At 36.7% G+C, this 12,590-nt stretch overlaps 1 protein-coding gene across 1 annotated transcript in view; it reads left to right on the forward strand.

Annotated features, from left to right (window-relative positions):
• otud4 (OTU deubiquitinase 4) overlaps positions 1 to 12,590 on the forward strand; it is an 88,767-nt gene that overhangs the window by 50,439 nt on the left and 25,738 nt on the right. Inside the window, exons 7-12 of the mRNA XM_051928111.1 lie at positions 543 to 696; positions 3,058 to 3,124; positions 5,821 to 5,938; positions 6,029 to 6,093; positions 8,177 to 8,277; positions 9,227 to 9,354. Of these exons, the coding sequence (XP_051784071.1) occupies positions 543 to 696; positions 3,058 to 3,124; positions 5,821 to 5,938; positions 6,029 to 6,093; positions 8,177 to 8,277; positions 9,227 to 9,354 (633 nt within the window). The remainder of the gene's footprint in view (positions 1 to 542; positions 697 to 3,057; positions 3,125 to 5,820; positions 5,939 to 6,028; positions 6,094 to 8,176; positions 8,278 to 9,226; positions 9,355 to 12,590) is intronic.

Here is a 12,590-nt window from a genome sequence, read left to right on the forward strand (position 1 = left end):
TACATGCTTTGTGTGTTTTGGTTGAAGGCTCTGCCCCACTCATGAATATTGATGATTTACCATCAGTGCTTTGGATTTTGCAGCATGATGTTGTTATATCCACTGGATGTCAGCTGAATACTTCCTGAGTGCTTTTCAGGATTAATGATGTACATCAAAACATAACAGCTTATCTAGAGAAGGGTGCTTGGGCTTAACAGCAAGGAGGTTAATTTCTTTTTAGGGTGCTTGTGGGGGAGAAGCCTCACTAGTCACATGGTGTTGAGTCATGTGTTTCCTAAAAGGTCATGTGACATTTCAAAATGGCCGATACAAGTTGAAACAGGCAGCATGGTTTGATACAATTGTGTTTGTGCCCAAAAAAATAATCTCCTAAAATTGGAATTGTGACAGCATTATAGAGGAAGCAAAGTTGGCATTATATAGCAGCAAAGCTAAATGCGTGTCTTTTCCCAAAAAGCATGTATTTAGGAACAATGGCACTAGAAATTTAATGAGATAATTCTGCTGTCACTAATGACATTTCTTCCGTCTTCTTTCAGCCCTTTTGTATGAATTGCTGTATGAAAAGGTGTTTGGGGTTGATGTCAGTTCTGCAGTCTGTGGAGATTATGACTGCAATGGAATGGGCCAGGAGTCGCCTAAGGAGAGCATCAGCAGTGTTGATTCTGATAGTGGCTCAGAGAATGACAGTTGGTAAGTACTAAATCTCACTTTCAATAGTTAATATGGGGCATACACAAGTGATCATAGTAGCAGCTTTGGTTGGAATTTTTTTTTCCTACGTTTTTCTAGCATATACTTTACACAGATCAACACAAGCAGGACCCATATATTTGATAATTTAAGTTGCATTTAGAAGTTCATGCCACTTTTGATCCCGTAGTGGTTGGTTACAAATGACAGGCCTACTTTTCTGGAAAGCTGATTTGGTATTCTTGGTTTTGCACCTTTTTCTTTACATTTTTTTTTAATGGAAACCCCCTTGATCCTTTTGAGGTGAACTTTGGGTGGGTTTTCTCCTTGCTAAATTAGTGATTTTCAGCTACCATGGCAACAAACCATGTTCCAGGTGTTTCTGATGAAAGTAAGGTGTGGCCTTCAGCACCTTTTAAGAGTTAATAAAAAGCACCTGAAACCTGGGCAAGACCCTCTCTTTAATTTAGTAAACCTTTTCTTTTACTATACTTAATTTTAATTTTCCCTTCTAATTTCAAATATTTTTGTATAGTTTTATTTTTTTGTAACCAGTTTCCACCATTAGAGGTAAGCAAAAGGTTGTAAACTTTAAATGTTATCCAGTCCCATGTTGTATATATTTAATACAATTTTTTTGTAACTAATTGTGATTTCTTTGCTAAAGATCTTTTGATTAAAGGACATTCAGAAATTGCAAAGCTTATATAAACTTGTTTGTTGTTTTAAACAGGTGCCCATTTAAAAGTATTGACTTTCTTTGAAATGTTTTGACTATTTAGTAACGGCTCATAGTTTTACATTGTTTTTATCTTGTAATACTTGCTCACATTTGGAATGTTCTAAACTGTTTCTTGGTGTGGGATGTTAGATTCTTGTGTGCTTTTAAAGGCCTAAATGTATTTCATGCTGTCAGTTAAGAATGTAAGCTGTGTAAAATGTTGAAGAAATAATACATGCTTTATGGTGTTGCTTAAATGTTTAGCAAATTTTGGGAGTGGAAGTGCAGCTGTTTGTCTCGGATGGCTTAATATTTTACTGACTTTTTATGTTTAATGATGGTCTGTGTCCTATCATTTTATTTATAATGTATTTTTCAGTATTCGTGTTTTATTGTCATAGCTGTACAGTTTAAGTATTCATGTTTACAGGCATTTCTGTAAGCACTTCTAAATAAGATTAAGCATTAATGATACGTTTGGAAATAAATGATCATGTGTGCACAGTTGTTACTGTTGTATGGATCATAAAATAATTTTTTTGACTCCGTGTGTTTTAAATTCTCACCAAATAGTGGTTCCACATGTGCCCCCTTTCCAAAAACGTTACAGGAAATTTACTGTTATTCTCTACACGTGGATCAGTGTGTTCAACAGGAAAAAGCACACTATTATGTCTGTTTCATGTTATCTTCTCTATACCTTGGAAGTATTTGGTGGTGTTTATTAATATGATTCACAGCACTGTCTCTTTAGAATGTTGAGAGGTAATTTCTGTAGCTCATGGTGCTTTATTTGTGCTGCACGCATTTCTTTTGATGCAACAACATTATGTAAACTTCAAATAAAAACGAGTAGGCGTAGCTTAGTGTTTGTTATTTACAGACATTATTGTCACATGTATGGAGTACAATGAAGTTCCTTACTTGCCTGTGTTAATTGAAAAGCATCACGTCAGCACTGTCCAGTGAGTTAGTGAATAGTGATGAAGTGTTGGCCTAATCGAAGTATTCATAGTTATGAAGGGGTAATGTAGAAATAACACCTTTCAACATATGGAATAAGTTACCTATATAGCTGTGTGGTTGAGTGTTGCACCCTGTAGCGTTTACTATGCTGAGCTGAATGGCCCACTGTTCAAAAAGTTTCAAAGAGTGTTTCACTTGAGATTTTTTTTGTAAGCCTGTCCAGCAGATATATTTATTATGTGCATTGAAGTTATTTTGTTTTGCTTGTAGTGTTGAGTAGTCTACAGTGGGTAAATAAGCAAATTTATTGGAGAACAGGCTGTTGGTTCTTGAGTTTTTGCTCATCAGCCAGACATTTCTGTTAAAGCAGACTTTGCTCACTATAACTATGCATATCTTTCTAAGAGTTCTCTATAATCGGTTAGCTTTTCACTTAGCATGATCATGTCTTCCTTAATGGTTGTTTTGCCAGGCTTTACTACTTATGCCCCAATAATGGAAGAAATTACTTAAGAAAATAAATGGATGCTGGGATTTTAAGTGTGCTTCAAACATATTGCATTTATTTACTAAATATCTGTTCTTCAGGTTACTTAAATAACTGTAAACCGATTGTTCAGTGGCTTGTTTACCTATTCTAAAGTTCTAATAGTTTGTTTTATTTTTTGTTTCAGTGTTCAGACAGACACTTCTACGGACATGAATAAATTCAAATCCACTATTGGTAACCAAGTTTCAAAAGTAAGTGTGGCCTAAAAATGAAACCTAATTTTCAGCCTTTTGTGAAGTAATTGTAGTTTAGTGTGCTTTCTTTTGTCTCATGAAAACTTATTGGAGGCTGCTACATATGTAAATCATTCATAGTATTAGTAACCTTGAGTGACATTCTGTTATGGTTTAAATCTACACTTGAGAAAAGTCTGTGTAGAGGCCACTATTTATGTTTTAGTTGGTATAGTAGGTTCTTTTATTGTTGATGGTTTTCAACCATCTTAAAACTAATTTAGTAAATTCCTAATTCTGACTTTAATTTGAAAATGAAATGGATCTTATTTGAATGTGTCCTTAATTTATTGAATGTGCACAAACAAAAAAAGTGTAGCTCCTAATGATCTTGCTTTACTTTGTTTTAAGGCAATTGTGTATATTCACTAATGCCTGATCAAGAGCTTTTTGTGGTGTGTATAGAATTGCTAACTCGTAGCTGAAGGTTACTGGTTGTGTGTTCTGAACCAGTCATATTGTGTGTGTTTGTATAGTCTGGTCCGGTCCATAAGTATTTGGACACAGTTGTCATAATTTTGACCCTGTAAGCCACCACAGTAGATTTGAGATAAAGCAATCATTATGTAATTGAAGTGTAGACTTTCAGCTTTAAGGTGTTTACCAAAAATATCGTATGAGCCGTTTTCCTGCATAGCCCCCCATCTCCAAGGACTCGCAAGTATTTGGACATTTGGCTGTCAAGGTGTTCCATAGCCAGGTGGGAACAGTTCCCTCATGATTTCATTAACTATTAAGCAGGTAAAAGGTCTGGGATTGATTCCAAGTGTGGAATTTGCATGTGGAAGCTGTCACTGTGAACTCTGAATATGAGGTCCAACGAGCTGTCCATGCAAGTTGAAAACAGACCAGCATTAGGTAGAGAAAACTAAACAAATCCTGTAGAGAGAGAGCAGAAACACCAGAAGTGGTCAAATCAACCATTTGGTACATTCTTAAAAAGTAGGAACACACTGGTGAACCCAGCAACACCAGAATGTCTGGAAGACAATTGTGCTGGATGATCACAAAATTCTGTCTTTGGTGAAGAAGAACCCTTTCACAAAATTTAGCCAAACCATGAACACATTCGGGAGGTAGACCTGTCATTGCCAAGCCTACAATCAAGAGAAGACTTTATGAAAGTAAAGACAGAGTTTACCACAAGGTGCAGACCTCTGGTATACCTCAAACATAGGAAGGACAGATTACTTTGCCAGAAAACATTTTTTAAAAGCCTATCATCTTCTGGAACAATTTTCTTTGGGCAAATTAAAGGAAGATTAATATGTACCAGAATGATTGGTAGAGAAGAAACTGCCCATGATCTGATGAATACATCATCTGTGAAACATGGTGGTGGCCGTGTTATGGCTTGTTCATGCATGGCTGCCAATGGAAGTTGGTCACTGGGGTTTATTGATGATGTGACTGCTGGCAGAAGTAGCAGGATGAATTCTAAAGTGTAGAGGGCTCTACGGTCTGCTCAGAGTCAGACAATTGCTGCAGAACTCACAGGACACCGCTTCATGGTACAGATGTACAATGAGCCAAAAACATACTGGAACAGCAAACCAAGTACTTGACAAGACAGAGAAGTGGAATATTCTTCAAAGGCTAAGTCGGTCAACTGGCAACAACCCAATTGGACATGCATTTCATTTGGTGAAGACAAAACTGAGGCAGAAAGTCCAATGAACAAGTGGCACCTGAAGACCGCAGCAGTAAAGGCCTGGCAAAGCATCAATAGGGTGGAAACACAACACATGGAGATGGCCATGGATTCAGACTTCAGGCAGTCCTTGACTAGAAAGGATTTTCAACCAAGTACTGAAAATGACCATTTATATTAATGATTGTTTTGTTTTGTCCAAATACTTTTGAGCCCCTGAAAATAATAATAATGCATTTTAGGGGGACCATGTATAAAAATGTCTCTTTTCTAAACCGCTCATAATATTTTGGTTAAACCCCTTGAATTAAAGCTGAAAGTCTATACTTCAGTTCCATCTTGATTGATTTGTTTCAGATCCATTGTGCTGGTGTACAGAGCCAAACTTCTGAAAATTGTCACTGTCCTAATATTTATTGACCTGACTGACATTTTTTTATATATAGGCATTCTTCTCTCATCCAGTGGTGTATACTACAGTAATCAGTAACTTTAAATTGCTCACTGACTGTTTCTGGCCCCCGTTGTGCACTATGTGGAGTTGATGTACTTTCTATGCATTAGTGAAGTTGGCACCTTGAAATTTCAGACTGCATAGCGTTCTCAAAACCGATTTAATCCATTTCTGGTTACCGTGGTTGGGCAATGGCCTGTCCCAGTACCACTGGGCATAATGCAGGAAAGAACCTTGGACCTGGTGCCTGTCCATCTTGGAGCCCACATACATGTACACACTTGCATAGGGCTAATTTGGAGTCTACATTCAACCTAACCTATGTCTTTGGGGAGGTAGGAAGAGAACCCATAGAGCTCTCAGAAATAAATCATTGCAGAGACGGAGAATGTGCAAAATCCAGACCAAAAACTGCATGTGGCACTTGACTTCAAATGCTCTTAGATTCATGAGGTGGCAGTACTATCCACTGTGTTACCATGTCACCCCTTAATGTGGATCCACAGTGCTTAGAAAATATGTGACTATTGTAAGGTGTTCTTTTTGCAGGTTCAAACTCGCAAAGAGCATCCATCTGCTGTGTCCTTGTCCCGGAGTGTACTTGATTCACTTAACCCAGAAGTTTACAGAAATGTGGAGTTTGACGTGTGGTTGAAAACCCAGCGAGGTGAATTTCCTACTAAAATGCTTATTTCCCTAATGGCTCTTGTGAAATTTAGATTTCTTCGTTAAACTTTACTATTTTTTATTTTAACAGCTCAGCAAAACCTTGATTATTGTATTGCAGCTGGAATGCAGTATTCTGTTGGGGACAAGTGCAAGGTATTCTGGGATTTATTAAACTGCTGAGTTAATTATGAAGATTATCAAATTGGATTAAATTATGCATTTAGTTTAATATCCACTGCCGTTGCAACATTTTGAAATCTATTTCCAGATGGCCTATCTTTGTAAGCTCAAATTCTGAACACTTCAGTTCTTGCATATTAGCAAATATTTTGTCTTTTAATAGTACACTTGGTATATGATTAAACATTAAGAGTGTATAGAAAGTTTTTTTTTTTTTTCTTTCCCAAAAGACAGACTTGACCATAATAAAGTAGTGATTTGGTTGCATACATACAGCATATACTCGCGCATAAATCGGGTCTTGAAACCCGAAAAATCGATCATAAAATCACACCCCAACTTATACGCCCATTCAAAAATACTACAATTAAATGTTTTTTTTTTTTTTTTGTTTTTTTTTTTTCATCTTCTTGCCTCCTCCAATCTCGCATCAGTTTCTCAGACGCATCGAATTTTGTTGCAGCAGCGCAGTTACCAATTTCTTTTGCTACTTCGACATTTAATTCAAAACCAGCTTTATATTTTCTTCTGATCAAATGTTCCATCGTAGATAAGGGATGCTCTCATGATAAATGTGTATGAGGGTGTGAGATACAAAAAACACAAATCAGTACAAACATCACTTCAGAGTAGCTCGGGTATTACCATGTGGTCACATGGGCACAATACTTCGAAATAAAAGGAAGCATGCTCCGTAGTCACTCTCACAGGGGGGCATTAGCATATCGTAATCTCTTGGACCAATAGTGAGTTTTCTGCATTCAACTTATACGACTGACATTATAAAATACCAGCAATTACATGGTAAAATCAAGCCCCGTCTTATCCGCAAGTATATATGGTACTTTATCTCAAAGGCTCTTGAATCATGTATGACACTTTTTTTTTTTTTTTTTGAATGGTCATCGTTCAGTTTAACCTGGGCATTGGAAGCCATTTTGAGTGAGTGGCTAAGACATTTCACTAAAAAAAAAAATGTTCCCCTGTCAATTTCTGTCTTTCGTTTGCTGCATTCCATGAAATGAGTCCCTTGACCTGATTTTTAATTTTAACTAGATATTTAGGTTCACTATTCGTTTTGTATAGATGTCATTCAAAAAATTAAGATAATTATATAGTCCATAAAAGGCCAGGTCAAAAATGTAAGGGGAGCTCTGAATATTTGAATGCCAGTGTAGATAATGTACTGGTTTGATAGTCTGACAGCCTAAAGGGTGTTGACCTTGTTGGCTGAATAGAACGCAAAGTGAGGCTTGTTTTGTGCACAGAGATGAGGGAGTAGATGGTCCCTCAGTTTTGAGGCACACCACATTTACTGCAGTTTTTTCTCCATTTCTGTGTATGTTTGTATATAAAAATGTATTCTAACTCTGAGTGTTGTAATAAGTTCAAAGAAATGCAACTGCAAACTTTAACAGTTTGCTAATTACATAATGAGTGCACATGAAGACACATGTTTAAGCAAAGTAGTTAAAAACTGAATAATGTGAACCTAACTAAGTTAACAATGGAGGAGAGAGAAACCTCAATATGCAGTGTCTCTGATTTTTATTATTAAAATGTTTGAGGGTCCATGGTCACTTATAACAGGCAAACTTTCCATACTGTGCTGCAAAGAATTTGGTCTGAGAGATAGAAAATCCTTTAGCTTTAAAGAAAGGGGGTGAACAGAATAGAGCTACTTATTAAAAAGACTGTTTAGTTCATTGTTAAACACCAAAACCTATTAAGGATAGAAAGAAGGCCATTTGTCAGAAATGTGATCTACAGTATTTTAAATCTTAAAATGTATATTGGAAATATCCCTTGCAGGAATTTTTTTTTGTTTCATGGAATATTGCATACAAACAGTTAATTAGCATTATGCCTTGATTTGTGTTGTTGAAGTAGGTCTTTACTGGAAAAGGATTAGCCATTAAAGCTGGCATCTTTAAGTCCTAATTTGCATGCTCTGGTTAAGTTCATTAGGTACAATGTTTCTTTGGTATACATTTAATAGGTGTCATCTGGAAGTTTGCATGCTATTAATATATGGATTTCTATAATCTTCTTATAGGTTCGTCTGGATCAAAGTGGAAAGTATTACAATGCTTATATTCAAGAAGTCGGTGCAGGCGATGGTCAGGTGGTAGTCTTTGTTAAAGAGCTTGCTACAAGGTAAATGGTGTTATGTTCTTGGGTTTAAACTCTAAATTACTCAATCAAGCTGAAACAGAAGTTATCTTTAGGTAGGATTTCTGTCACTAAATCAATAGTAAGTTTAATTTTACGTTTCTTGCAAATGTTTTTGGTGTTGGTTTGAAGTATGAATGTACCATGAGTTGCAATGAAACATGGTAAGCAGGAGGAAAAAAAAGTTATTAAATAAGGGGGTTTAAACCTCCCTTGGCAACGTTAATAGAAAATTTCTATAACTGCGCTATTTGGAAAACTAAATATTTTTACTTATAAATAAATGATTGAGAAAACGGCACTTTTAATAGTCTGTTGATGTACCTCGTAAGAACATGTATTTAATGCCCAGAATGTCAAATACACAGTTGCATATGTTGAAATGAGAACTTTAATTGATACAGTGTAAAGCAGTTCTCCTCTTACGAAGAATCTACCCAGAGCTAATGTTACACAACAAACTAATGTTTATGTGCTGTAACATAGTCTTACTATGAGCATTGAGGTAATTGAAATCCCTTTTCACAATTAAAATGAATGGACTCTTTTTTGTTTATAGGAATGATTTTTATCTTTAAAGCCCGTCAAATAAAAAAACTTAATTGTAGTATACTGCAGAATTGAATCATAGTACTTCAGTACACCAATACACACCTGCTAAAAAAAATTGGCATCTTGTACAGTTACTGAGGTGTTTTCTTAGATCAGTGGTATTCAATAGTAGTACCTGTGTGTAAACTTAACATGGTTTTACTGATTATAGGGTGCTTAATTTTTTTTGGTGCCCTACAGTTGTTCGGAAGAACCTTTTTATATGGCTAGAAAAGTTTACTAAAGCCTTTACTAAAACATTATTGGATTTATATACTGTATGTTGTAGATGAACTTAGATAGACCCTCCTCTAACTTCTCCTATATGATTTTTCTTTTCAAGGCAGTCCATTCCTGTCAGGAACCTAGAGCCTCCACTGCAAGAGAATAGTGGTGGTACCTGGAGCACTGTCCCTGTAAAAACAAAGAGACCCCGTCCAGTAAATGGCCATAGTGTTCGTGGCAGTGGTGGTAAGAGTTTATGTAATGTAACTTTGTTCAATGAAGGGAAATTAGTTTTCATTTACATATGACATTTGTTTTGGTGAAATATCTCTTGCTTTCCCTTCTGTGTTGCCACCAATTTAGAAAATCTAATTTCGGCTCCTTTTGGGTTGGGTTTCAAAAATTATCTGATTGCTTTTTTACATTTTTTTTCTAAGTAAGGAGTAGGCTGAGTGTATTAAAGTAGCATTGAAGAAAATGCCAGATTTTTTTCATATTCTGGTATTTGGGGAATATTCATTATTGCCAGTGTGGAAATAATTTACAATTAGGCGCTGCAATTGTGAAAAAGATTAAATGACTGCAACAGCACAAATATTACCTTTGTCTGCAGATAAGCTAGATATAAAATATGCAAGTCTTTTTTATTATTGGTTATTAGGATCTTATTACAAAACTATAAACACTAAAAGACTTGAAGCATACCAACAATACTTCATTGAATAAAAAGAAAACTGCCCAAGCCTCATTGTTCCAGAGCAGTTAGTTTAAATAACCAGTGATAATAAGATAGAGATGTAGATGTGCTAATAGACCGTTATGTGTTAGACAGAATCAATCCTTCCAGATGCTTGACGTCCTTAAGTCTATGCTTCTCAACTATGCTTTAGAATTCTGACCACAGATTTTCAATAGGGGTTAAGTCTACAGACTTACATGGCCATTAACTTTGTTGATTTTTTTTTTTTTTAAGATGTCATTTATATCCTTTGTCTCCACTATCTGACATAAGCAATCCGGTTCAGATTTATAAAACTTGCATATGCACAAAAAGAGGCCCGAAAAGTACTTCCATAACTTTCCATGCATAAGTAGGGATTTATAAAGGAAAAGCTGACCGGAAGAGTTGCGTATATGTATGCCAACTCTGACCCGTGTGTACGCAACATTTCAGGAAAAGTGGGAAATGACAGCACCCTTGATCAAGTAGGGAAAAGCAGGGGCTGGTAAATGATGACTCATGCGTATAATAATTAATGTCAAGGAGCAGTTATTATAATGTGTTATTTAGCAAACATTAAACCTCAGAAGTGATGAATATGATGTGTACACTGTATTTTAGTTGCCTTTTAAGAAGGCCAATGCTGCGTATTTTCCCTGAAGAACTTTTATTGGTTTTTATCAGTTTATATTGGCTACCTGTTGTCACTTCTCAGGATTAGAAACCAGTGTAATCCCCTGCTGTCAATAACTGCATGAAGTAAAAACACACAATTCACTCCTTACATACAGAATGCTGAAAATATCATGCCCTGTTCATAATGGCCTGAGACAACGTGACTTGTTTGGTGTTGCTTGAAGAATGCACAAATGGTTATATACAAAGTGAATTTTTGGGTAGCGGCATGATTATTTTTGCTTATGAGGTCATTTAGGCTCCTGTGAGCCATTCTTTTGGCACTATTTATGAAATTGGACCCTTGTGTTAGAAAGACAGACTGCATGAAATCATGCTGTAACTGTTCATATGCAAGTTTTAACAATAGTCTGCTTCCTGGCAACAGAGGGAACTGACTAATGTTTGAAGGATGTCTCATCCAAGTATTAGCTCCATCATGCCCTCTGTGCTGGAAGCTATAAACAGATTGATTGAGGTGCTGCATTTAGTTTCTGTATTTTGTGTGTGTACATGCCAGCATAAAAGGACGAAGTTGCTTTTGTTAATTGTAAACGGTTTCATTCTATTCATGTAAAAGTCATTTGGGAGTCCAAGATGAGACTGACAAACGTGACTCGGTGGCCTGAGTCAGCTCATGATTGATTAATTTTGAGGCAAAGTGCGTTAGCAAATGTCTTGCTGATTGATTGGTGGTGTACATGATGGCTGAATGTGTGTGGAGGTAGGCTGCTCCACAAGCCAATGAAGGTCTGCAGCACCATGATTGCATATCTATGAGGTTGATTAGCATGGTCCATATATGATTGGGGGGGATTGGGGAGTTTGAGGCACTTTCACATACACACATTTACAAGATGATTGTGATTGATAGAGTAAATTGCATGCACGTGTGTGTGCAAGATTTTATAAATCGGATTTTTTGCTGTACTACTTTGTCCTGTGTTTTGCCGCATGAATACTTTCTTGGTCGAATACATAGTTTTATAAATGAGACCCCATGTCTCTGACAAGATATTATGACAACTTAGTAGAGTTAATGATGGTAAAGGACCTGTGGGAACAAGGAAGTTTCCCTTAGGTTGTGACATTCTTCATATATATCCCTCTGATGCCTAATATTCTAGTGACAAAATTTTCTAAAGTTCTGTTATCTGAATGAGTTCTTCTATTTCAGTCAATATTCTGATATTGGCTGACAAACTTTTGCCTCTCTCCTGTTTGTGAGGTCCAAAACACTGAAATTCCTTATTTGTCATTGTAGCATTTTATGCATTGTACTGTACCTTTGGATGAGCATTTATTAGTTATTCACCCCTGTTCACACAGAACTGCTCCTACAGCTGATGACAAAATCAAATGTTTGACTTTTTGTCTGTTTGAGTCGTGGACTAGTTGCACTGAGTAGTTGGGTATGTCAGAATTTGACGACTCTCTACATGTGAGCGCATCGCAGACTGCCTCCGAATTGCTAAGATTATTTAAATGAAAGCTATGACTGAAAATTGCTGGGAAAGATGCCCAAGGCCTTGTTTATACTTCATGTGACGTGTGTGCCTGTGGAAGCTACCAGGTGGCAGTGCGAGATATCATCACGGTGAGAAAACATTCAGCTTTGCTGTGTTGTGAATTGAGTGAAACATCCATTAAATTGAGGACACCTTGCCACAATATCTCGGATATGTTTAATGATTACTTCCATCGATCCAGGGATACGCCCAGTCTAGCAAGCATTGGGCGTGTGGCAGAAACAATCCCTGTACGGAGCATCAGCTCATCGCAAAGTGAATACAAGCCCACATATACACTAGCGTCATTTTTAGCATCATCAAATCCCCAAACCTCCATGTCCTTGGAAGAAAACTGGAGCACACTGTGGAAACCCACCAGGAAAACCTGCAAACTCCAGGCAGGGAACATGTGGCAGCAGCGCTACCGCTCCACTACTGTGCCCGACCCCATGTGTAATTAACAGTATTCATTATATAAATTAACAATTTATCTGTAAAATGTAACAAATACCTTAATGCATTTGATAATAAAGGTGATATGAAGTATAAATCTGAGGATTCTAAATGTGCAGAGA

The sequence above is a fragment of the Erpetoichthys calabaricus genome, chromosome 5, assembly GCF_900747795.2.
Source record: "Erpetoichthys calabaricus chromosome 5, fErpCal1.3, whole genome shotgun sequence".
Lineage (NCBI taxonomy): Eukaryota > Metazoa > Chordata > Cladistia > Polypteriformes > Polypteridae > Erpetoichthys > Erpetoichthys calabaricus.